Source organism: Schistocerca piceifrons, chromosome 5 (genome assembly GCF_021461385.2).
Source record: "Schistocerca piceifrons isolate TAMUIC-IGC-003096 chromosome 5, iqSchPice1.1, whole genome shotgun sequence".
Lineage (NCBI taxonomy): Eukaryota > Metazoa > Arthropoda > Insecta > Orthoptera > Acrididae > Schistocerca > Schistocerca piceifrons.
This window is the reverse complement of record NC_060142.1, coordinates 17,503,292-17,531,164: the sequence shown is the minus strand read 5'-3', so window position 1 is coordinate 17,531,164 and position 27,873 is coordinate 17,503,292. Positions and strand designations below refer to the sequence as shown.

General features: G+C 46.5%; 1 protein-coding gene across 1 annotated transcript in view; it reads left to right on the top strand.

Annotated features, from left to right (window-relative positions):
• The window catches only part of LOC124798089 (zwei Ig domain protein zig-8-like), a gene marked incomplete at its 5' end in the record, with an annotated part of 169,720 nt that overhangs the window by 119,414 nt on the left and 22,433 nt on the right, over positions 1 to 27,873 (top strand). Inside the window, one exon of the mRNA XM_047261331.1 lies at positions 17,701 to 17,911. Coding sequence (XP_047117287.1) covers positions 17,701 to 17,911 — 211 coding nt within the window. The remainder of the gene's footprint in view (positions 1 to 17,700; positions 17,912 to 27,873) is intronic.

Here is a 27,873-nt window from a genome sequence, read left to right as displayed (position 1 = left end):
GAGCCCTTTTCTGCTTTGAATCACGCTCAAATTTCGTCGAAAAATTCTGACCGGTCCCTAGCGGTTCCAACTTGTACAAGAGATCAAAAATCGTAGTCACGCTGAGCTTCGAAAGGTTCATTTCACGTTTAATGGAGATCCAGCCCCAAAATGCCTTTAGAGAAAGGCGGAAACGTCCAATGGTGTCAGCAGCGTCGAAGATTGTCAAGGAAGTCTTCCTGTTGACCACTGCACTGCGAACCGTCGTTTCCGTGCCGAGCGGTCCTGTGTCTCGAATGTTCCCCACGGCAGCTCATAAGAAAACCGCGTGATTTGAACGCTGGGCGGTTTCTAACCTCCGTCACAAAGGCGTCAAAAGAGAACGGTGGTGGAGTTCGGTGCCAGTGTGACGCCATCAACCCGTCTTTAGGCGTCACGTGAACTTCTGAGCTGTGGTATTCTTTTCGCTTGCTGTCTGAAGCGCCGTCTAGTCGGAGGGTGATGTCGCAGGGGGCGTCGCTGTCGCACCACTACAGACAAAGGTTGTGCACACCTTTCACTCAAATTTCAAACTTATGCGTCGCAATGGGTGGGAATTGCAGTGTTTCGAAAAGTGATCGTTTAATTCTGTTGCGCAGTGTAGTTCCTTCCCATATGTTCACTGGACTTACGTACATTCATATATGTCCACATACACGACAGAACATGTTGTGTTATCAACTAAGTGGCGCAACATAATTAAGTTCAGGAACATGGCTGAACTGTAGCTGAACAGATCCTACCACAGTGGCGCATTAAAAATAAAAAATAAATAAATGGATGTGAGCTCATGGAGCTCGTCGCAAAAGACGCAAAGCAGCATGCGAACTTTCTTAAAAATCTGCTCTGAATACGTCCGACCAAATCCTTAAACTTAAAACTCGACCATAGAAAGAGAAGGTAGTTGATACCAGATGGGTAAATCGCCACCGATGGTGAGTACAAGTTCAACGGCGGGCATCCTTTGCGAAATGCTGTAAGCTACGACACACAAGTAAATACACACAGTTTCTCCCCTAGACGGGCACAGCTGTCACTGTATGCTCTTTCAATGAACATGAGTTTTGAGTCTGAAGGTTTATCTACTTTAGGCCTATCAGTCAGCATACCTCTTCCAAACGCCGAGTTGCTTGAAAGTAATGCGTACTCCAAAAACAAAAATCAACGTAACTCGTCTATTGACTCGGCCAGATAGTTAATGGAAAGCTCGTAAAAAAAAAAAAATAAAGCTGGATACAACAACACGAATAAATTCACTGAAATGCAATGGTGGGCGGACTTCTAATGGAACCAACGAAACTCACTTAAACTGATATGTTGTCAAGAAATTCCATTCGTCAATCCTGAACAACACAACATTCATTACACTGCGTGTACCATCTCGCGTTATTCCCAATTCATTGAGTGTGTTCAGGATAGTTCCCTTCGTTTCTTGCTGCTAAACGTAACTTAGTGTATGCACACCGATGAAACAATATGCACTCACACAAAAAAAATAGCAGCGCGAGAAACTAACGAACGTAGATTAATGAAATTCCAGTAATACATTTTTCTAGGCAACGTATGTAAGTAATTAACATTGCAAGATCGCAAGTTAATGCAAGGGCGAGATAAGCTAAGGTTCAAATGGCTCTGAGCACTATGGGACTCAACTGCTGTGGTCATAAGTCCCCTAGAACTTAGAACTACTTAAACCTAACTAACCTAAGGACATCACACACATCCATGCCCGAGGCAGGATTCGATCCTGCGACCGTAGCGGTCGTGCTGTTACAGACTGTAGCGCCTTTAACCTCTCGGCCACTCCGGCCGGCGATAAGCTTGTGAAATGCTGGTACATTAATAATTGGTGTAACCGTCAGAATGTTGAATGAAAGCATGCAAATGTGCATGCACTTTGTTGTACAGGTGTCCCGTGTCAGTTTGTGGGATGGCGTTTCATGCCTGTTGCACTTCGTCGGTCAATATTGTAACGACTAATGCTGTTTGTGGACGACGCGGGCGTTTTCGTGGGATGATGGAACACATGTGTTCGAATTGAGAACATTGCCCAGGAAAAGGAAACATGTCGACACTTTGTAGAGCATGTTGGCTTACAACAGCGGTACGTGGTCCAGCGTTATCCTGTTGGAAAACACCACCAGGAATGCTGTTCGTGATTGGTAGCACAACAGGTCGAATCGCCAGATTCAGATACAAATTTTCAGTCAGGGTGTGTATTATAAACACGAGAGTGCTCCTGCTGTCAAACGAAATCGCACCGCAGAGCATAACTCCAGGTGTAGGTCCAGTGTGTCTGGTACGCCACATATGGGTTGGTTGCTGGCTTCCTTCTAAACAAGACACGGCCATCACTGACACCGACGCACAACCGTATTTCATCAGAAAACCCAACAGAACTCCTTCCTGCTGCCTTCCCTGAACTCTCACTTGACACCACTGAAGTTGCAAATGGCGGTGATTTGGGGTCAGTGGCATGGACACAACATGGCGTCCGTCTCGGAGTTGTCCTTGAACAAATGGATTTGTAATAGTTCGTTGTGTAACTGTGATGCTAACTGCTACAGATGCAGTACGATACGCCAGAGTCATACGCTGAACATGATGATTTTCACTCTCGATAGTGTCACGTTGCCGTGCAGAGCCCTGTCTTCTTGCAACCATTCATTCCCATGACCACCGCTGCCAGCAGTCATGTACAGTAGCTACTTCCTGTGTAATCTTTCTGCAATGTCGCAGAAGGAATCCAGCCTCTCGCAGCCCTATTACACGCCCTAGTTCACATTCCATGAAGCGTTCTTCAGTAACATCAACTCACCACACCAAATCTCAAAGCTAGCTATAGATCACGACCGTCACACATTGTACTTAAAGCAAATCTGATTTGCATCCCCATAGTGGCGCTACCAACACCACTCTTGTGAGATTGGCGCGAAATTTTAATACACGTTATTTTTTAGATGTAGAAACACGCCCACCAACTTTTGTTTATGTTGTACAACTCCTTCTTGGTGTTGCGGTTCTTTCCCCATCAGGGTATTATTGTCACATACTTAATAATGTTGTGATTCACTTGTGCAACGCAACACAGTAGCCATTCGGCGTGTCGTGGCTTGCGCAAGTCCTCCGTAAGTCGCCAGAGCTATATGGCACCAGACGTGTGTACACAGGCTACGCAATTCCGGTGAATTAATGTCCAATGATTTGTGGACGCAGAGCCTCTGCCCAATACTGTTCCATCGGGTTCAGATCAGGCAAATTTTGTAGCAAATGACATCATTGTGAATCCACTATCATGATCCTCAAATTGCTGTGGCACCATTCTGACCTTGTCACACAGTTATTTTGCTGGAAGATGCTATCGCTGTTGGGGAAGAAGACATCTCGCATGAAGGGATGCAACAGGTTCCTGTGCTGATGTAGCCTACAGCCGTTTGGCCTGTTCAAAAAAATGTGTGTGAAATCTTATGGGACTGCTAAGATCATCTGTCCCTAAGCTTACACACTACTTAACCTAAGTTATCCTAAAGACAAACACACATACACCTCCTCCGAACCTCCTCCGTGACTAGCCGCACAGCGTATGGTTCAGTTACCAGACCAAGTCGTATAGAGGTCAAGTTCAATGCCGACCTCCCCCCCCCCCCCCCACACACACTATACTGCTGCCCCTATCAACCTATGTCTGTGGCGCAGTCCAGCCATCCGCCTGGATGACGGTGTATCTGGACACGACCATCGACCTGGTGTGCAAGGAATGTAATTCATGCTTTAGTCGGCGAGGTGCCACATTTCACTGATCCAAGGTCCAATATCGAAGATCCTGTACCTATTTCACTCACAATTGCCTAAGTCACTGCGATAACGTGAGAATACGTGGGGTTCGTCTGCTGTGGAGCCCCATGTTGAACAACGTGCGTTGAACAGTATGCCACAAAAAACCAGCCTGTATTAGTATTGAACTATCTGTCTGCCAGAGACCGTCGTCTGGCCTGCTTCAGAGAGCACGCAAACCTCTGTCCTTCATGATCTCGGTGTCCCACAATTTGTTGCCTGCTCAACAGCCGACGAACTTCGCCGTTTCCAAGATGGCCGTTTCCAAGATGGCCGTGAGGGAATACGGTATAGTTGTAGGTAAACAACTGGAATTCTCTGATATGCAGATTTATTCACACTTAGCGTCTACACAGATACAAGTCCGGAGGCTAACTGCCGTTAGCATCCAACATGCTCTCCAAAGCTCTCTCATCAAAGATAGCACACTTACACACAGAACAAATATCGATTTTTATGGCGCTCTACGCCACATAGCCCCCCCTGCGCAGTATGGAGTACGTCCCTGTGAATGGGGGAGGGTGAAAAGTTAGGAAGGTAATGCACAGTTCTTCTGCGTCAGGCGGAAGCGGTCGACTGGTAGGAGACTGGGGGGTGAAGCCCGGTACGTCGACGGTGAAGTCAGCAAGCGACGCCGGCGGCTGAAGACGACGTCCCGTCCTGGAGTGAAGGTGTAGCACTTCGTCAGCCGGCAGGCAGAGAATCACCTTGCCAGAAGGTCTAACAAAGGCACGCAAATTGCCATACGCAGCACTTCTGCTCAATTTAAAGTGGCGCACCACACGAGATTCTGCACTTCCTCCCTCAATATTGTCACACGTGAGTACCACACACACTGTATTGCCATCTACGACAACAGATGATTTCTGTACGTCATCAGGGTGCACATGTGTTGTGAATTCTTGGATGGCACCTGTACGAGCAATGGTAGGGAGGCAGGGAGGTGTGGGAAAGCCATGGCAGGGGGAAGCATCTGCTAAGAGGGGGGTGGCAGGTGCACTAGACTGTGCAGGAGATAACCTCGGGCGATCAGCTGACAGACGAGGGAGCGTGACCAAAGGCAACGAGGAGCCAGCGTGGGTTGAACGTCGTGACAAAGAGCTGTCACACAAAGATGGTAACACAATGGTAGAATCCGAGTGGTTGGCAGTTCGACTGCGAGGGCTGTGAGGAGTGAAGCCCCGAAAAGATTGGCCACTCAAATTAGATGAACGCGGAGAAGGAGCAGTGCTCAGCGGAGAAACACGCTGTGGAAAATCAATACCCAAATGCATGGTGTGGGAGATGGATGGCCGCTTGAAGCAGGAGTGGGAGAAATAGGAGCAGAATCAGGGAGGTTCACCTGAGGCTCAATGAAAGCTGGTTTCACTCGGTTGAGTGAGACCGTGGTTACAGAGCCTTTTATGAGGAGATTCATGTTATTCTCAGAGCGTTTGACGACCTTGTAAGGACCTGTGTAGGGCGACTGAAGCGGGGCTTTGACTGAGTCGTCTCTGAGAAACACGTACTCACAAGAGTCTAGCGTGCGCGGTACGTACACGCGTGGAGGTGTATGAGCAGCCGGAGGTGGCGGCTGAATTTTGCTGCAGTGCAAGCGCACTCGCTCGAGAACTGAAGGGAGTTCAGCGGGCCGTGGAAGTGGGGTCGGAGTGACTAATTCTCCAGGCAAAACCAGAGGTTGGCCATATACAAACTCGGCTACGGACCCCTTGAGTTCTTCCTTGAAAGTCGCACGAAGGCCAAGAAGCACGAAGGGCAGTGCCTCTGTCCATAGTGAGTCATGGCAATGCAGGGCAGACTTCAGGGTGCGATGCCATCGCTCGACAAGCCCATTGCTTTGGTGGTGGTATGCAGAAGTATGAATTTTGACAATACCACACATTTTACATAAGTCAGAGAAAACTGAAGACTCGAATTGTCGCCCCTGGTCAGTGGTGAGATAAACAGGTCAGCCAAATCTAGAGATCCACGAATCTAAGAATGCTCGACTTACTGTCTCAGAGGTAATGTTCGGAATAGGCACAGCCTCAGCCCACCGAGTCATCCCGTCAATAGCTGTAAACAAGTAACGGAAACCCTCGGAGGGGGGCACAGGGCCTACGAGGTCGACATGAACATGGTGAAACCGGCCTGGAGGTTGGCCAAAACAGCCAAGGGGTGGAGAAGTGTGCCTGCAAACTTTGTTCTGTTGACACACCATACATGCCCTTGCCCAAGACTGACAGTCACGGTGCATGTTTCTCCAGATAAACCATTCAGCTACCAGACGGATGGAGGCTCAAATGGCTCTGAGCACTATGGGACTTAACATCTATAGTCATCAGTCCCCTAGAACTTAGAACTACTTAAACCTAACTAACCTAAGGACAACACACAACACCCAGCCATCACGAGGCAGAGAAAATCCCTGACCCCGCTGGGAACCCGGGCGTGAGAAGCGAGAATGCTACCGCACGACCACGAGATGCGGGCACGGGTGGAGGCTTTGACACCGGGGTGTGCTAATGTGTGTAGTTTGTCAAAGACCTGGTGTTGAAGGGGCTTAGGAATGAATGGCCACAACGTACCAGTCGATTCATCACACCACACTAAGTCAGATATGCCAGGGAAAGTAGAGCGTACCGGTTGGAGAGAGGAGCTGTGGTCTGAAATTAACTGCGCGGTATCGGGGTCTGCCGATTGCAACCGAGGTAGGTCCATTAAGTCAATTAAGGTTGTGACAGCACCAACACGTGAGAGAAAATCAGCGACCACATTGTCCGCTCCTCGGATGTAGCGAATGTCATTTGTAAATTGCAAGATGTAATTGATGTGACGAAAGTGTCGTGGGGGAGGATCAGCCGCAGGATTTTTTATGGCAGGAACCAACGGCTTGTGATCAGTGAGCACATAGAACATCAGTTCTGAAGTGTCTTATGGCCTCGTAAACTGCAAGTAGTTCTCTGTTGAATGCTGAGTATTTCTTCTGCGCGTTGTTTAGCTTTTTTGAGAAAACTGCAGGGGGCTCGTAACATCGTTGTATGTCTGACTCAGTACTGCGCCGATAGCATTGTCACTAGCGTCAGTAGTGATAAACATTGTGGCGTCCGCCCGTGGATGAGCAATAGTGACAGCGGAGGCCAACAGCTGTTTGAGTTCATTAAATGCCTTGTCCATGTCTGGTGTCCATGGTACCTGGCGGGTGGCAGAAGTTTGTGGGCCAGCGAGAGCATCTGTGAGAGGAGCCTTCACAGCAGAAGCGGCTGGCAAATGTTTCCGGTAATAATTAACTGTTCCGATGAACCTGCGTAATTCCCTGTAGGTCTGAGGGCGTAGCATCTCGAGAACAGGCTTAATCTTGTCCTGTGGCGGTGTCAGACCGTCCGATGACACAACATAACTTAGGAATGTGACGGATGGCTGGTGCAATTGAGTCTTTTTATTGTTCAGTTCAATACCAGCGGCTGCTAAAATATCTGTCGCGACTTGAACACGCTCCTCACTCTGTTCTAAAGTAGAAGCAAAAACCAATATGTCGTCCATATATACGAAACAAAAGTCTAGATGGGATAAAGTTTGATTGATGAAACGCTGCCACGTTTGGGGTGCATTTTTCAACCCAAACGGCATAAATTCGTATTGGAACAGCCTGAAGGGAGTGGTTATGGCAGTCTCCGGAGCCATAGGAATCTGATGAAATGCGTGCTTACAGTCCAAAACAGAGAAGTACTTTGCACCTGCGAGCGCATGATTGAAGTCTGCAATGTGTGGGACCGGATATTTATCAATGATGGTGCGGGCATTTAAACGCCTATAGTCTCTGACCATACACCAAGTACCGTCTTTCTTTTGTTCAAACAGGATAGGACTAGCCCAGACAACCGGAAGAAGGTTCAATTATTCCCTTTTGTAAAAGATCGTCCAATTACTCTTTTGCAATTTTCATAAATTCCGGCTTGAGGCGGCGTGGACGTTGCGATATGGGCGGCCCATCGGTTAGACGTAACCGATGAACTGTGCCGTTAGTGACTACTGCAATACGTGGCGCGGCACGATAGTCAGATGTCCGTGAAGCGGAGCAAGCAGTGGCGGACGGGCCAAGCTGTGGTGCTGAGGGCACGGAAGTACAGGTGTGCCACCCGCTCGTAGGCTGCGTAAAGACCTCACACATGTTAACATGGGCGAGGTTGGTACACTGGTTCTTGGTAGAGGGCCGTGCCGCTACGAGCGCTGTAGGCACGAGTGGGCGTGGCCGGACAGCAGATGGCCGTCGTTCATTGCCACAAGCTTGGCAAGTTAATTTTCCATTCGGAATGCAAGGAGCATGAGCACTCGGGCATACCCTATCATTACAGAAGGGGGTGCTGACACAGTTTACAGAGTTCACAACATTGTCGTTAACGTGCACGGGCACGGGAACACCAGATTGGCACGGACTGACCTTGTCTGTAGCCGACGAGTCGTCTGCCTGTAGTGCCGCGAGGCGTTGTTGTGTGGAGGCCAACTCGTGGTGTATGTCGCGGAGACGCAGCAGCATTTCCATACGTTCCATCTGCAACTTAGAAGACTTGGCGCACTCCACTAGCCACTTGTTTGTCCAAGATTGCAGCTCCAAGGATAGGTTTACACAATTCTTAGCACAGCACACACGTTTGGTGTTAGCCGAACTGTCACTCGGCGAAGCGAAATGAATATGTTTGTTAAGGGAGGGGTAAAACACAGTATTTTGCACAAAATCTAGTGACAACTGATAGTGCTTGAGGAAATCAATTCCGAGAATAGGTTCTTCAATTGTTGACACTAGAAACGTCCACTCCAGCTTGCACTCGGGCGAAAGTTTCGCTGTATACAAAGTGGAACCCGAACACTGTAGGGTAGACAAGTTCACTGCACGAAGTACTGTTTTGCGTGGTTGCACTTTATTGGTTGCTAGGCGAACCGGCAGCAAAGAGACGTCTGCGCCAGTGTCTACCAGAAAACATACATCTGATCGTAAATCGCGAACATAGACTCGACCACACTTACTGTTATTGTCCGAAACGGAGTGCAACGTGGGATGGTGCTCGTTGTTTACATCGCAGGAGGTGGCACCATAGCCTACCTGCGGTTGGCGTTTGGGTAAGAACACGGTGACTAGCATTTGCGAGCTTGCTCCCCGAATCTCGCGTGGAAGAAACAGTAAGGTTGGGCGGGCCTGTGCCCTTGTGGGTAGTTGCTAGGTGACGGAGTATGTGCCCCAGAGTCTTCCACAGAGGCCGATGCACTGTCGTTGCGAGGAGTTGAAGGTGCAGGCAGGGCGGCTAGTTTAAAAAACTTGTTATCAGCAGCACCAGACAAGGGCGTGGGGTCAGAAAGTGTCTTAGTGCGGTCACGTCCAGAATGCAGTGCACGGAGCTCACGTTGCCTGGTGGAGTATGCTCTGTCGGCGGCGCGTAAACGTTCATTTAATGGCCTATCTTCAAACGCAGAGATTGCAGTCTGGATAGGCAAAGGCAGCTTTTCAGTCCAGATTTCTGTGAGCGTGTCATCAGGCATAACTTGCTCATCGACGAGAAGATGGATGCACCGCCACAGCTGGGACGGAGACCTGTCGCCGAGATGCTCTTCGTAGATGAGCTGTCGCACATTTTCTCTCCTGGTTTTAGAGACACGCTCCAGTATCGTTTGTTTCGCCACAGCATACTTCCCTGCTAGAGGGGGGGGGGGGGTGCTTTGACCAGATCATAAATTAAATCGACGCGGTTGTGAAGATGGTTCATGAGGCAGGCGAAGCGTGCGCCGTCGTCCAAAGCACAGACATTGAATGTTAGCTCAAACAGGTTAAACCAGAACTCCGGGTGAGCGGGTTTGAAGTCTGGTAATTTCGGCAGATTCGGCACTGCAGCCACTGTGGAGGTGCGCCTATTACTTCGGATGGAAGTAGAGCATGCACAGAATTGTTGACGTGATTAGAAGCAACACAAGGATCCCACACACGTCCACTAGGATGCACACACGGTGTGATATTTGCTGTTTGGCGAGCATTGAACACCTGTTGACTAGCCGGCGCGGAAGGATACACACGTGGGTGGAACTGATTCGAGTTTGAATTTACTACTGGATTTTCCAAAGTAGCAAAACCTCGCTCGACGCCACGAACTATATTGAATTGTGTGTTCGACACAGGAGTAGAAATGTTCCGACCAACACTCTGTGGAGAACACGTGGGAAGGTCCAGGCAAACAAAGCCAGAGTCCACGACCGTTGGCGGTTGGAAGAAACTGGCTGCACTCGATGAATTCCACTGCATGTTCTGGCTGAAGGATTCCGAAGATTCTTGCGGCATGTCCACTACGACGGCAGGAGTGCTGGAGAGATGTTGCTGGAATCCAGGCGGCGGTGAATGCTGAAAGGCCATTGTCTGGAGCTGAACAAAGGCCCTTGCGATTGCGGAGAAACCCGACGCGGTAGGCGCGTAAATAACCTTCAGGCGGTAACTCGGACGCCTATTACGCAAAAACGGGGTCACCAGTGAGGGAATATGGTATAGTTGTAGGTAAACAACTAGAATTCTCTCATATACAGATTTATTCACACTTAGCGTCTACACAGATACAAGTCCCGAGGCTAACTGCCGTTAGCGTCCAACATGCTCTCCAAAGCCCTCTCCTCAAAGATAGCACACTTACACACAGAACAAATATCGATTTTATGGCGCTCTACGCCACAGCCGTTTCCAGGCACCTGGCTAAACGAATCTGTCCACTGTCACAGTCTCTCGCCTATGTCAATGCATTTTCCCATTTTGGACTTGTGTAGTTGGCTAGAAGCATCCTCCGTTCATCTCTTGACTCGTCGGTGTACCATATACTCCGACGATGGGGTGGGCCACGGTCTCTCGACAAATCCGCCACACCGGTGGTGATGTCCACGAACACCATATGAGCGATCCTCTGGTCACCGTGACTGGAACAAAAACTGTATCCTTCCATGGAGGCATCGTTCTTGGATGATCTAAACAGTTAAGTCGACCGTTCGCGGTGGCCATAAGATCTGTATTCGAATATCGACCTGCCCAGGTTATCATGTACCACTAAATATCCCTTCAAGCTTGATACGTACTAATACTTGCTCAAGCACAGTGTCTGACTGGTCAATGTCCTATCCTCAAAAGCACTGATAAGGCTAAAAATGCACCATTGTGCTACACATAAAGGTTAATTGAACTCGTTCAGATTTTTTGAACGATTTGCCTTCGCAGTACGTCCTGACTTTACAAGCTGCAGCGATCCCATACCACATCCTTCGTCGTAAATCGTGTTGCAAACGTTGCGCCGTACCCAAATATAACAAATTGTTTGTAATAGATGAGTGGCCCGTCCCATAGTGAATTACTGATGTTTGAGTGCGAAAGTCGGGACTTGCGTCATGTTTGGGATGACTTTTCCACGTAGACAGAAAAACAAATGACGTCGAAATAATACTTAATAGAACAAAAAATTCTGCCATTTGTCATCCAAATCAGTATTTACGCAGCTGGAACTACTTTTTCTTGAGCTCAGAAACGACAGATTTTGAGAACATTAAACTAGATTATTTATCTGTTAAATGATCTAATTGCTGATATTTCGTGGAGTTGCTTCGTCTGAGGTAACATTTTAATCGCAAGATGCACGAAAAGTTTCAATAGCCGTCCAAGCAAATGGTGGCCGCAACTTGGTGGACACCGTAGCTGCTCTGGTCTCGGCTGGCAGAGCTGCTCGGTGAGAGTCGTAGAGAGAACGTGGCGCGCGCATGCGCCGTGTACCGCCCATGCAGGACCAGGGAGTCGCTCGACAGACTGTCAGCTACGACTCAGTGTGCGTCGGGAAGTTACCGCCGCAGGCAGTCTCTCCTCTAAACGTGTCACACGACCGAAGTATGTAGATGTCACCAGTACATTGGCGTAAGCGAAAAGACCTTTAGTTATTAAAAGAACTCTACTGGTATCAGATCATCATCATCAATCATTTCTGTCATTAAATGAAGTGGCCTACCCAATCACTCAGCTGTGTTACATCTGCGAGATCTTCTTCCATAAGGACGGACTTGACGGTATCCAGGAAGCTGACAGCAGCGATCTTGCGGAGACCTTTGTCCCATCGTTCTAGCTGTCTTCTCCGTTGTCTGCCTCTATCTCTTGATCTTCATTCCGGCACCACCTTCGTCCCTCGACCATCCATCAACATGGCAGGTCCATTAACATTTGATAGTGGCTTTTCTCGTGATGACGTCTTTCACGCCGGAATTGTGCTGATGTCTCCTGCCTTTTCTTGTAAATCCTAACACAGATCTGTCTGCGTCTCGCTATGCAGGGTCAGGTTTCCGTCTTGTATACTCATGAAGCGTTCAGGTCCGACAGCCTAAGTAAAAATAGGGTGGATTCTGATGCAGAAGTGAGGAAGATACGCCAGACAATGTAGTCTTCGCTGCAGTACGTTATCGAGACTAATGTAGCTGTAGACCAGCGAACATCCGAAGATGAAGTACCTGGAAGCATTTGAAATGTGATGCTGTCGAAGACTGTTAAAATCAGTTTTCCAGATAGACTAAAATGAGGAATGGAGTCCATAGTCTTCGCTGCGGTATGTTATCGAGACTAATGTAGCTGTAGACCAGCGAACATCCGAAGATGAAGTACCTGGAAGCATTTGAAATGTGATGCTGTGGAAGACTGTTAAGATCAGTTTTCCAGATAGACTAAAATGAGGAATGGAGTCCATAACTTGAACTGCTCAGTCGGTGAGCAACCAAACCTTCCAGTTGAACTGAATTATGTCTTTATTACTGAGTATCTTGTTGTAGCAGATACATAGACATGAACAGGTTAGCACGCGGTACCAAAAGATTCTAGAACGCGGTTTAGATAAACTGCTACCTATAGACAGACGCATGTCGACTATCACACTCACTGTGGCTTTCTGGGATCCACATCTGTGCTGGTCGTGCTTATCTTCCAATGTGACCGACCCACATTTCATTAGCTCATGGCCTCAGATACTTCTTATGTCTTTAATTCTGACTATGTATGGCGATTGCGTCCATTCACGTTCTTTAAGTTCATAATTATGTGTTCCACTGTAATTTGTTCAGTGATCCTTTTCTTACATATATCGGCTGATTTTTCGAGTGGACCAAGACCCTGTAATTTAAAGGTAATGCTGAAAAGACTCGAAAAGCTTAACATCCGTCTAACGAAGGCCAAGATTTAGGGAGCTGTCATTATTTTTATATAACTTGAAATTTAAGTAAAGTATATAAAACTGCCCACCCTCCATCGTCCAAATGAAGCACATCACTCTGAAAATCCCCTAAAAGCGAAAGCGTAAGTGTGTTGTACTACTGTGTGTAAAAGTTGTACTCTCTCCATACTTGGCTCGTATATGTTCGATGTGGACTGAACCTTAGCGCAAACCGAAATATTCAGGAAATTTTTTTCCTGAAAATTACCTCTGGTTTCAGCACAGGACATTTAAGTGCTCATCGGAATGATACCAAATACAGGGACAGCAGTAACTGAGGAAATATATCCGAGGATAGTGTCACAAACTTAAGTTACGAACAGAAAATTGTTTTCCACTTATTCACATGTCAGTTATCGGCGACGCAACTTGATTTTATATAATGGAGAAATGTGGAGGGAACTTTCTAGTGTCGCTGCTCGATAGGAGGAAAGAGTACGCAGACGGTACAACGGTGTCCGCGTTATACATAGCATCTTCCTGTGAGTCGTCAGACACTGTTTCCGTGTATAGCTCAAACTTCGTCTGATAATGTCATATGTTGTCCCTGACAGCGGCCTAGTCCATCATTTTGCTGTTGTGCATTGAATTCAGCTTCAGTCTCGGTATGTGTATGGAGGGTGCTGGAGGGCCAGCGGCTTTTCCATGGTGGTGAGAGGGCTCCAGGCCGGGACCAACATCTATTCCAAAAACTGCTTTCCGCGAGAACAAGAAGTTGCCAATGAAAGTACATGAATTGTGCTACTGAGGTTGATTTGCTGAAAAGCTTGAGTGTTAATACAGTTCGTGTGGTAGTTTTGGAAGTTGCCAAATCGCAAGTTGCTGAGGGCGTATGTACAAATCGTGAAATCTACGGGGAGGGAAAGATGTTTTGGAAGTGGAGTCTATGCAGCCAGGAGTGAGAGAAACACAGAGATGAAAAAGGTTGTTCTGCTGGTATGGAGAATTGAGAAGCTGGTTTATTATAGAGCATTGGCTAATGGCGTAGCAAGTGCGATGTCTCAAGACGCCTCTACAGGGAATGAAAAGCAAAGCCTGGACAAACAGGGACTGAACATCATTCGTTAATGCTCATTAGAATAAGAATTTATTACTATTACACAATTCCACATAAACCAGCAAAGTCAAAATGATGGCCCCAAAAACCAAAGCGCACGGTTATAAATTTCTAAATTAAGAACACCATAAGGCAAAAATATAAATTTGATGATATTCACCAAATATGCTCTACATTAATGAGCATTTGAGAGTGAAATTGTATTATCGTAACAGTACAATCTTTAAATACAATCAAACAACTCTTAAAAGTTATAACACTACCTGAAATAAAATGCACAAACTCAAAGCAACAAACCGAAGACACATAAATCAGGTTAAATAATGTTTTAAGAAAAGACTTATAAATCACCCGCAATAAAAAATTTGAATGTCAAACTTTTACGTATGCAACAGTGGTAATAAAGAACTTGAAGGTGAAACCTTGGCTATACATCAACTGTAATAAGAAATTTGAAGGTGAAATGTTTACAAAATGTTCACAGTAAACTACTGAAAACGGTTCGCACTGGGCAGTAGAACTGATGGTACTCAACAAGATTGCGCCCCAGTAGCTCAAATTAACTGGCTGTAAAACATAGAGAAGACTGTTATTACAAACACTATAAAAGTAACATGTGCAATATATATAGCTTGGCAATTAATAGCTGAATCTCACACTCTGGGGATTAGATTTGTGGATTACATGCACCTCTTGCTACAGTACCACTCTGTTTTACAATATAAGATAGAACAAGTCAAAAGAAATTCCTCGTACCAGATATTTTCACAGAGTACTACAATAATTAGTATAATTTTTCTTCATTTAGAAGAAACAGAATTGTTCTGATTGCAAAGCCAGGGCAACTCCATATGGCTGAACGTTAAAAGTCACACCAAACTTTATTGACAACGGCGAAATTCACTGAATGTCATAATATGTTCATTTGTTTTAACAAAGCACCAACGCAATAAAAAGCAAGCAATAAATAGTAGGTGCGTAATCACAAGGAAGTTTTGCCACAGGAGGCAGAATCTTATCAAAGAAAACAAATGATTTAAACAACAATATGATAATTAGCCGTTATCAGCTTCTCTCGTAGATCAGGCCCGTTAATATTACAGAAATTAGTGCAGCTTGCAAGACGCCCGGACTGATTGCAGCTACAATAGCGCTGCTGCATCGCTAATTGTAAGCGACAACTTGAAGCTGCTTACCGGGTATTGATGGAGAGATGTGGTGTGGCACACGGAGTAGAACTCTTGCGCAGATGACGGTCTGCAGCACCAGTCCTTAGACCACCGTGGAAAAGGCTCCTCTTTCCGCAATACCACTAATTACGGCAGAATGAGGCCCACACCGCCGCCGTCGGAAGGGTAGCTAACAACCCCGGACCGCCCGGTGCTCTGCACAGCCGATAGTTTTTCCACCTAAGAACAACGTGCTTCCACATCTGACTGTCTGAGAGAAAGTGAGCTAACCAGAGACCTCCTAGAAGCAGTCCGGGTACGCCCTCTAGGCAAAGATAAGCGCACACAACACCCTGGCACAATAGATCGATTCACAGCACGTATCAGCCTCTTCCCCATAAACACAATCCCTGGGGATTACAAAATGCCCAAAACCAAAACTAATCATTGTCATTGCCTTCACTTGGCTGAGGTGTACCCCCTGGCAAAGACCTTGATTGACATCTCTCAGACGTGTCATGGACGTGTAAAACGAGGCACAAGCTTGCCTGTAGCCTTGCTTTCAACGTGTCGGTTCCCAAAGTTCGTGATGAAAACCACATCTCCCACATTGCTTTCCAGGCAACCGACGACGGCTGTGCCACACCGGTTCCCTTTTATGGGCCCTTTGTATTTTATTCCTAGCCCTGCGCCACGTATCCTTCATAGACTCTGGAGATACTTCTTCCAGGAACAAATCTGAAAGTAGCCACAGGTTGGATAAAGAGGAGTTCAAAGAATACGTGAACATGGGCGACCTTGGGGTTGCTTGATGAGTTTCTTATTTTGCTGTATTGAACGCTAAAATAAGCCATGGCAAGGCGTTGTTGCATTTAATATGGACTTCAGCATGGTATATATTTGGCATCTTCTGTAAAGAATGTCTGGGGACAGTAAGGTTTTGTCGTAGCATGGTTAATACCTTGTTGAAAAAAATACTTCCGAAAGTCCCTGAAAGTACATGCTGTAGTATTATCGCTCACCTGAACCTTGGAAGGAATAAGCAGTGAAAATATGTTTTACACGTGCTTAATAAGGACGCCATGACTCCTCTACCTGGCAGAAACCACACAAATCGGGACAAGGCATCTACTACCACAAATATGTATCTGTTACCTGCTTGCGTCCGGGGCAATAAATAAACGCTCATTTGGCTGCTGCTCTGCTGTGGTAGACCAGACCAGCCCCATTTGTCAGTCACAATTAGGTTTAGCAGTCTTACAACGCCGGCACTAACCCACTATATTCTGCACGTCCTTATAGAGAGGCCGCCACGTTAATGGTTTCTTGATCTTATGTATTGTTTTATGAATACCTAAGAGTCCCCCTAAAACCGACTCACGACAGTACCGGAACATAAATGGGACCAGCGCCCTTGCAGCCTAATTTTTAACTGCCCGTCCTTTTTAGTTCACAAACAAAGGCTGCCCTGAATTAGTTGATACCCTGGTACATCACAACCAGATTTTAGAGGACCTTTAATAAGCCCGAGCTCGGGATCGTGTTTCTGCCGTTACTGTAGGTCAGCGAACAGGCTCGGTATCCCGGCAAGCGAGAAATTACAGTTGATCGATTCCTGCGTTCCTTAATTTAGTCGTACCTTACATCTAGGTCTGTTTATTAACCTCCCTGTTTGCATCTGTTTCAGCATCACAGTCTGTTTCTGTGTCATTGCAAGTGTCCCGTTTTCCTAATTGTGTGTTTGCCCTTATTTGTGTACTCGTTTCTTCTTGCTTTTATAACTAGGGTAAGACATTCTCTGTTATGTCATGCTGTATGCTCCAACCGTCCGGGTGTCCTAAATTTTGCCCTATGTTGTCATATTTCGTTCGTGGTCGTATGTGTGTGTGTGTGTGTGTGTGTGTGTGTGTGTGTGTGTGTGTGTGTGTGTGTGTGCATCTCTCCCTCCTTGTCTCTCTCTCTCTCTCTCTCTCTCTCTCTCTCTCTCTCTGTCATAGTGTAAAGTCATATGCTCAAGAGTTCCAAGTTCTCCGCAAGTGCCCATGGGTGTTCGGCTGATAGCAAAGTAAGGAAGTTGTTCTGGATATGGACCATGGTCCCTGAGGAAATGGACAGTGCCACGTGCGGTATCTGTGTGTTTTGGCCTCCTTCGTTTCTCGATGTTTGGGTAAAAATTGTAGACGGGACGCTCCTTTTCTGTCGAATACCACTGTATCAGCGCTTCAGTTTGCCCCTGTCTGTGATGTTTTCTCCTATACGAAGGACCGTGAATTATGTAGAGAGCCGCAGGTGCCCTGAGACTGCGACAAGTGGCGGGCAGCCAGAGCGGGAGCGCTTTGCGATGCGGGCCACGCAGCCAGCTGGCGGCGGTGTTTGCCCGCAGAGCCCGACGCCGCCGCAGTACGTGTTCTGGTTCCACAACGAGCGCGTCGTCAACTACGAGGGGTCGCGCGCCGTCGCCGTGAGCACGGAGCCGGGCCCGCGCACTCACTCGCGGCTGCTCATCCCGCGCGCCACGCGCCACGACTCCGGCAACTACACGTGCAGCGCGCCCGACACGCAGCCCGACACCATCAACGTCTACGTCTCGCAGGGTGAGTCGCTGCCGCCTGCGCTCCCCCCGTCTGCGACACCCTGCGTGCCCAGCACAGCACTCCCCGATCCGCTCTATACGGATTCTCGTCACTGTTGGACTTCTACAAGTACACGGTGTCACATAACTCACTCCCTATTTTTAAACAGACAAAATTTCTGTATTTTGAACCAGTTTTCTTAAAAATACTTTTGATAGAAACAGGACTCCTTGAAGTTGGGTTTACCGTCATTTTAAACCTCCGCATAAGCTCTAGTCGTCTGTACGCGATTCTTTTATTTTTATTTATTCTTTTTTTTTTCAAATTACCTGATACGTGCGATACTGCTGCCTGCAAAATGATAGGTGCAACATTGGGTTGCACATCGGATATTTATACAAATGACACAATTCCACTGACATTACTGGTCTCATACACATATGATTTTTGCATACTGCCTGATTCGGAAAATGAAAATTTGTACCAAGGCCGGGAATGGAGCCTGGGTCTTCTGTTTACTAGGCAGGGGCGCTAGCCACTAACGCACCTTGGCACAGCTGTTCGCGCAGCTGCACTGATTTACCTGGTATGTTTCCCACCCCCATCAAAATTTTCACTGCCGCCTCAGTTCACTTCAGATTCCCCCTTACACACGAACAGAATTGCCGAGGCTCCCCGTGTTCTGGAATAGCACCTCAGAACATGGAGAGCCTCGACAATCCTTTCGTGTGTAAGGGGAATTTAAGGTGGACTGGGGCAGCAGTGAGAACCCGGATTGAGAAACGAGGTGTGCCAGGTACACCAGTGCAGCCTGCCCTCGGCAGTGACGCAGTGCGGACCGTGTTGGCTGCCGGCCGCGCTGTGGTGCGCGCGCCTCTTTCTTTACGCCGAAGCAGCTTCGCGTGTGCTGTGTTATGACTCTAGAACGAGACAGCACACTCGTACATAAAAACCACTTTGAAGTTCAGTTCTGCGAACGACTATACATGACCAAAGGCACACGAGATTGAACGTTTTTTAAGAGAAGAGGAAAAAATCGATCCACGGGAAATCGTGGGAATCCATTTATCGATCGTTTCAAGCGTCGTCTATGTCAGGCTTATTGACGAGGCTACTTGCGAAAGACTTCTACAACGTTCACCGAACGGGTACAGTTTCTGTTATGCCGACGGGAATATTGGTGCGGTTACGGTCGATCACGCGGGAATAGGGATACGCACTATACGGTTCTTCGAGCTTCTGTTTGAGGTCCCGTCTGAACTTGTGACCGACGCCTTTCGACCATACCGTACAGTTCTATCCCATGTGGCCGAAAAATGGACGAGTTTTACCACATACCCCGTCCTAAATGGAATGAGACAAATACGGATAGAACTGCGAAAGCACGTCCCCTCTTATTTTTACATAGGAGGTTGTCGAGCGATTATAATCTATGATGTACAACCTCACACTTGCTCGGGGCGCGGGTAAGAAGGTCACGTCCGCTCGGAATGCCTCCAGCGACGTTTAGTGCAAACCCTACGGGATGATGTCCAGGCGCCACAACAGATGATTGTATTACCGTTGACCTTTGGGAAAGCCCTGAGAGGAGACGTGAGGGAGATTTCCGATGGGCACCAGCAGCTGCGCCCTATAGAGAACATGCACACACCGGTTCCACCACAGCAGACACAGGACACCACACAAGAGATGCAGCTGACGGTCGCTCCAGGCTCAACCGTGGTGGCTACCAGTGCTTCCACCGAGAGCGTGATAGGCCAGGCCCAAGACGGCGGGTACGGAATCCAAACAGCTGAAGCGGAAGCAAAGCAACGGAAACAGCGTTCACTGAAGAGAAGGAAGAAGCGTCGACTGACTTCTGCTGACGATAGCCACAATCCCGAGGGGACAGTGGACGACAGCGTCAGTATCGACCTGAGACCAGTTGATTCAACGGATACCGAGATGATGATGCAGGAATTGCACAGCGACGATAACTTGAATTCTCCTTCTGGTGACCGGAAGGCAGAAGTGGAGATGACAATTGTCCAACATCAGAGCGGTGACAACGTTGCCTACCATCCTTCGGCCAGTTCCGGAAATATGTTGGGGGACTGGGCGCAAGAAATGGACCAACAGGAACAGAATGAAAATATGAACGCGATGATTGAGGATAGTCCTTGTCAGACGCCGGGAGGGGCCGGGGAATGTTGAACAACTTTGTGTGGTGAGGAGCGCCGAGTGTGCAGACAGACGACAGCAGTCCGGTTTTCAACACCGTCGCTTGATGACACCCCCTTACAACTGATGAACAAACGCCAGGCGTACCGCACTGCAACGACGAACATTAATGGCATTCGGACACCGCTTAAAATTCAAATGCTGAAAGATAGGTTAGACGCTGCGGACGTGGATATTGTACTCCTACAAGAAGTGCGTTTCACATGGCCGCCGGAGTTCTACGGCTACGAAGCACGTTATTCAGTGCACGATGAGAGTTGATGCGGTGTGGCGATCCTCACCAGGGAAGGACTAGGATTGGAGGAAGTCATGTCTCTCCCTTCGGCTCGTGGAATAGCGATCACTGTCGACGGCGTTCGTTTCATCAATTTATACGCGCCATCTGGCTCCTCAAAACGAAGAGAAAGGGAGACCTTTTACACCGAATAGATAGCTGGACGCTATGATAAATATGTAGTAGGCGGCGACTTTAATTGTGTCGTCGACGAAAAGGACCAAGTACCTCATTATGTGCTATGCATGGAATTGCGTGGTTTGATTACCGAAATGGCGCTTCCGTACACCTGGGAACTGCAGCATGGCGACAGAACGGATTATACGTATGCAACGGGAAATTCGGCGAGTAGACTTGATAGAGTGTATGTGACGCGAGCTCTACGGACGGCGATAATGGATGCCGAAATCTGGCCAGCGGCTTTTACGGATCATATGGCGTACGTCTGTACGATTTAAACTAACGCGTCAGAATATATGGCGGAGTAAGGGTCACTGGAAAATGAATAGTGCCCTTTTACGTGACACTGCATGTCGCCGGTCGATAGAGGTGGTCTGGGAGAACCGCGTTCGCAGCCAACGAGCATACACCTCGGTTCTCCAGTGGTGGATCAAATGTGCAAAACCAACGTTACGGAGAACGTTGATACGATACGGGCAGAACAAACCGCAGTGGAACCGCACGACGGCTGATTTTTATTTTACATCCCTGAGGGAGCTGATTACGCAACAACCATCACCGGAAACGCACGCGGCCATGCGCAGGATAAAAGACAAGTTATTACAGCTGACGAGGCTAAGAATAGAAAGGATAATGGTCCGGGCTAGATTGGCGGACACAGTTGCTGCCGATGCACCATGCATCACGTAGTACGTGAACGCCAACGACGAGGAAGGACACTGATCGGGGATATTGCGCATGTGTTTACTATTTGCGCCAGTTATATGGACCTGTACAAGTGAACCACGAGAGACTATATGATGTCATATCGGAAATGTCAATAAAGGACCACCACTGGATGTAGAGACTTTCATCACAGCGATAACGGAGGCCGAGCTGGCAGATGCAATTGCCAGGGGGGCTCCGAACGAGTCCCCAGGACAGGAGTGCTTCCCAATTGAATTTTACCGCGCCTTTCCATACCTCATGGGACGGACCTGGATTCAGGTGTACGACGAACTCCTGTCACCGCAGACTGAGATACCTGTTGGATTCACGGAGGGTATCATCATCCCAATACCAAACCACGCGGTGGCAGAAGGCCAGGAGATTATAGACACTCTCTTTAAGTGATAGACTCCTCATTGATCAAACATGCCTCGGTGGTAACAGTAACGTACATACGGCACTCGGTGACTACCAGGATATCATCGCATTAGCAGCGGCATGCCGAGTGCGTGGGGCACTAGTCGCTATTGACTTTGATCATGCGTTCGACAGTGATGGGCAGATTGGGAATCCCACAGGCCTTCATTCTAGTGATCATGCGACTGCCACACGGCTTGCGATCAAAGGTCTCTGTGAATGGGCGGGACACTGACTACATTGTTATTTCAAGGTCAGTTCGTCAAGGTTGCCCCCTTTCGATATTTTTGTATGCAATGGCTTTGGAACCCTGTCTATATGGTCTCCGAAGACGGCTGGAGGGAGTGCCGTTGCCACAACTGACCTTTCATTGCCGCGCTTATGCTGACGATATGATGCTGATGGCAATAACAGGCGACGAAGTACGTACGGCGTTGGCATGGATACAGCGATACGGGATGGGGGCGGGAAGCGTGCTTAATCTACAGAAGTCACGCTGCATGAATGTCGGTCGAGGATTACAACCGGGGGAGGAAGGCCCGCTCATGTTAGTTAACACCATAAAATGTCTAGGTGTTACGTTCCACACGGATGTGCAGCGGACAGCAGCGGAAAACTACCGACGCATATTGAAGCTGATGCTGACAATGGTGCTGTTACAAAAATTAAAAGCGTTGGATATGATTCAGAGGGTGACCTATGTTAACGTATACCTAGCACCGAGACTCACTCACGTAAGGCATGTCCTGCCTTTAACGCGCACAATGGTATCACGGATACAAGCAACGTTCGGCGCTTACGTGAGTGTGGGACACCTGTTCAAGATCCAACACACAACGCTTACTCTACGACCTGGAGACGGTGGACTTGATCTGGTGAACGTATATGAAAAGGCACTGGCGTTATTCGTCAGTACGATTTTACGACAGTGGCGCGGTCAATTTCATAACATCTCGGGTGCGTTGGTCGATGTACTAGCGCTCACTTCAATGCTGCCCCCAGTCAATGTGGGCCATATTTCACCGAAGATGTCACATTTCTTTATTTTTGGAGCTTAGCTATGTCAGAGAAGCCTTCCCAACAACACGACTACCGACGACGCGAGATGTATACCAACTCTTACTGTCCCGGTGCCTCAGGAATACCCTGGAGAAGAAGAACCCAGACAAGAACTGGCGACAGATATGGCGCGTTATACGGAACGTTTACCTCCCAACGAATCAACGGCGGCGCGCGATTCATTTGGCAGACACTCCACTGTGTTTCGGCTGCGCAACAGTGGACACTGATGAACATCGTTTAGCATGTAGTGGGACGGCTCCGGTGTGGCACTGGGCACGACAGATATTCCTGTTACGCTCCGCCCCTCACACAATTTCTTCAGACACCCTTTTTTCCCCAAAGAATCTTATTTTCCGGTCCAAAAAACCAATTCAGTGACATGGGTACGGGGAATGGTTCTGGGCTACGTTTATAACGAATCGGAAAAGGACAAAATTGATTTTTGACATTTTCTCCTGGATGGACACACGAAGCTGCAACAGCATAAGAAATATGGGCAACACTTCGCAAATTACCTGCGACACATTTACCGATCCGCCGGACAGATGGGGTGTGACGGGTGGAGATGAGATAGACGAAGAAGCGGAGATATTCAGCGATCTCACTTACGGACCCTTAGTTAATTTCGAGAAGACGACCCAGTCTTACACCATCGTCTGGAGAACGGGTCGATAGATGGCTCTCTTGCTCTATCGTGAGAAGGTGTCGCCCCGACACGAATTTCATTTCATTGCTAGAGGAGCATGTTTCTTTTGTATTTGTACTATCCGCGATGTCTTCATGTCTTTTTCATTTGGACATTTTCAGTTTTATTCATTTACTTACTTAATTAATTTTCTAATTAGCCGCTATTGGTCAATATTTGGACATTTACGCGGTTGTATAACAAAATGTGTGTCAGCAAAGGTTGTAAGTCTGACATTAAAAAAAATAAAATAAAATAAATAAATAAAATAAGATATAAGAGTAGCGTTGAAGTCTCAGTCTGAGCTTCAAACCACCTTTACTCCATTAAAAAAAAAAAAAAAAGACGATGGATAGAGCGTCTGCTCTATAAGCAGCAGATGGAGATCCTGGGTTCGGGTACCAGTCGGGGCACACATTTTCAACTGTCCCCGTTGACTTATATCAACGCCGAAAAAAAAAGAAAAAAAAAGAAAAAGAAAAAAGGTAGCTAGCGCCCCTGCCTAGTAAACAGAAGACACAGGTTCGATTCCCGGCCTTGGTACAAATTTTCATTCGCCGCTTTATTCTATATAGAACAAATATGACGTATTACTGCTCCCAATTCATCCAAGTTCCGTGACTTTCACTTGAAAACCACCTCCTTAGGCCAACCATAGGAAAAAAAAATATCTCAAGCGGTTAAATCAGTGCTGCAGGCAGGCCGTTCGTGTGCGCCATGTTTGACAATCTTACGACCTGGGAAATGATCGTACGGCCATTCGCGGACATCATTTGCAAAATGTGCAGGTGCTCCGTGCTGCATGAAGTGCAGCTGTGGGTTGTTGCATTGTTAAACTGGACGCCCCTGTGCTTTTCTAACACATTCATTTGGTCGTTTTTCGGCTGCCCAGTAGTGAAAGTTACATCTGCTTACAAATCCTCCAATATGGAAACCTGCTTCATCAGTCCACAGAACGTCCTCAAAAAGTTCAGAACAATCATCATTCCAACCCAAGAAAATTTCTCCAAACTCCATTTTTCTAACACAGTCGTCAATGTGGCTTCAACGATGCTAAAGTGAGATCTTTATTAAGAATCGTTGCAACTGCGTAACTTAAAAGACTACTTTCACGAGATCCTTGACGCAGTGGTTTTTTAGGGTTCCTCGTGAACATTTCACGAATCTGTCAACATCATTTTGTATCATCGAAGTCGATGATCTTCCTGATCTACTTGCACTGGCGACGCTCCCTGTTCTTAGTAATTTGGAATGGCAGTTTTCAGCTGTTTTTGCATCCGGTGTGCATGGATTCCTGGTTCAGCCCTCCACCACACTTGTACTCGCGCCGCAGATCCCCAGACCTCACAACGAGCTGCTATTTTTGCCCGTTCTTCTAAAGTCAACACAGGCAGCAGTCTCCCATTGAAATAAAACAAAAAAATAATGTTAAACACAACCTCATGGAGTGCTGTATCTAACAAAAGTAGTTCTAAAGAAGTAGGTTCATAAATTAAAAAAAATTATAACTGTTTAAAAATAGGGATGACACCCTGTGTAGCACCTACTTCATTGGCTTAGCTTTCCAACGAGTGATCAGGGACTGTGCTCTTTGTCAAACTGGCGAGTTTAGTCCCTAAAAATTATTATTAGACTTACCTGTGCATGAAACCTGATGAATTACTCATTGTTTATCTATTCGTTCTCCTGACGTTCTGTATCACTCCCTTTCTCTCTCAGTTCATTGTTATTCCCTGATTCCTAAGAGCGTTCGGAAAATCGACCGGTTAAAATCGATAACGGTTTTTTAGTTCTAAATAACTGATATTATTCGGTATTAGTTTGGTCTCGATGATAACACATGTTCATATTTCTTTACTAATAACCGACTAAAAAAACCGAAATATCAATTAGTCATAGCAGCAGTGCTAAAATTTTTTCGTTTTTAAATACACCTTTTTTTAACGAGCAGTAATTCATGTATGTAAAATTTGCGTTGGTTTGGAATACTGCATTATTATGGAAAATAGCGATCAGTGCTGTTTTAGTAACAATGCCGACACGAACGAGCAACAAACACATGGCGAAGGAATTGGTGCAACATTGCTGAGACGATAATGTCCATCTCACCCTGTGTCGTAGCTTAGGATAGCGTGTACCTGCAGTGTGCAAGTTTACGAGTAAGTTAGTCTCTTGCTGTCGTCGCCGGACATCCATTGTATTGTAGAATGGCATCAACACTAGTGTGGAAATGTTTTTACAAAGTGACGTAGCAGTGAAGTACAATGCTTTATTTGCTTTTAAAGATTAAAGGTTTGTCTGTCGTTTCTATGAAATAAAAAAGGAAGGAAATTATGATAACAACAATTCATTAATATTATACAATAAAAATTGAAAGCAGCTAATCTGGTGCCTTTGTCTACATAATTTGCCTTTACCTGCTTGTAACCTTCACAGCAGACAAAGTAACACGAAGAACAGAGTTCTTCGACGTCGTTTTCACCCTTTAACACTGACTGTTTGTAATGCCCAAATAGTTGTAAGATTCCCAGTTACGTGATTTTTGAGCAGAGTTCCAAAAGACTATAATCAATGGCAGTAAACTGGTGATTTTTTTGTTGTATTCAAATACTTATCAATTTTCGAGGAAAGCAGGTAACGGTGGACGGGATGTTTTCTTTTATTTTCCTATTTAACTTAATAGTTTGGTGCTGAGTATCTTGAAACTGAGAGTAAAAATTTTTCAATTTTTGTTCTAAGTTTATTACAGGAAATAACAGAAATAAAATACCGAAAGTCGGTTACTTCAGAAACTGGTTATTTTGAGCAGTTTTAACAGAGTTTTACTCAACAATTTTTTCTGGCTCTCCTACCAAACAGTTTGCCTTTTGACTGAACGAATCTCTGTCTAGTACTCCCACTGCTTGTACTAGGATTCAACGATGTCCTTCTCGGATTCATAGTGTAACTTTTTAAATTTTCTTGTACAGGTGGTGTTCACAATACATCCATTGTTGAGATCAACTGTTACCTGTTATTTCACTTGTTTCACTGTTCATACCGTTAACATTAAATGCCGATTAACTTCCGTTTATACCTGTCCGTTTCCTACAGACCATATGACATTGATTTCTTTAAATACAGCCTGTTCTAATTACTAGCAGTCGTGCTGTCTCACTTTTCTATGTTTACAACATCTTTAATCACACGCCGACCGGTGTCACTGAGCGGTTCTAGGCGCTTCAGTGAGGATCCGCGCGACCGCTGCTATCGCAGGTTTGAATCCTGCCTCCCGTATGGATGTGTGTGATGTTCTTAGGTTAGTTAGGTTTAGTTGTTCTAAGTTCTAGGGGCTGATGACCTCAGATATTAAGTCCCATAGTGCTCAGAGCCATTTGAACCACTTTTTTTAATCACACCTCATATACTATCGTACTATACAGGGAGTCCCATTTATTTTGACCACCCTAAACAACTGTTTGCCCACATGCAAATTACAAAATGTTTTAAGCAAATGTTCATTAGCCGACAGGGGACATCAATCAGTGTGATTTCTTTTTACGAAGATATGAACAGCGGTATGACTTTTTTAAATGACACCCTGTATTTTTTATTCACTAATTTATTTCCTCTCCTAAAGACCTGTTCAAAAATGTATCGGAGTCATTCACTGAAACACACTATTGTTAATTATAGCACAACATTGACGTTGACACTCCCAGCGCATAGTGCAGGTATTGGAGGTAATGGAACACATCGACGGACTGATGTTGACAGAGGACAAATCTAAACATTAGTAGAATGCACACTTGAGATTCATCTATCTTCAGTTGAAGAGTTGTGTGAGTATAATGTACACTAACGAATGGAGAATGGAAGTTAGCAGAACAATAATTGCAGTTATGTTTTCTTATGTACGGGAACGTTTAGTACAGTAGTTTAGTACTTTTAAATACTGTTGTGTACAGTAAGCATACATTAAAGGCTGTCCTTCTAACAAAGTGCATTGACATAACGTTTCTTTTATAGTTGTTGTTGTTGAAGGAATGCGAAATGGTACGCAGGCAGCGGGACTGTACAGAGAGCGATATCCCGACAAGGACCCGCCTTCCCGACTCGTGTTTTCTCGTCTTGTTGCGACGCTTCTGGAAACGGGAAGTTTCAACCAACGACATCGAAATCATCGTAGCACTCGCACCGAGGAAGCTGCTGACGTTACTGTTCTCGCCTCCGTTGCCATGAATGCAGACGTGACCACACGACAGCTTGAACACGAGATTTGCAGTCCTAAAACCAGTGTACATCGTGTTCTTACACGTCACCGGTTCCATCCTTACCATGTACACCTACATCAAGAATTGCATGGGAATGATTTCCAGAATCGTGTACAGTTCTGTCAGAGGGCACAGCATCAAATCCTCTCTAACGCGAACTTCTTTTCCAATGTTCTATTTACCG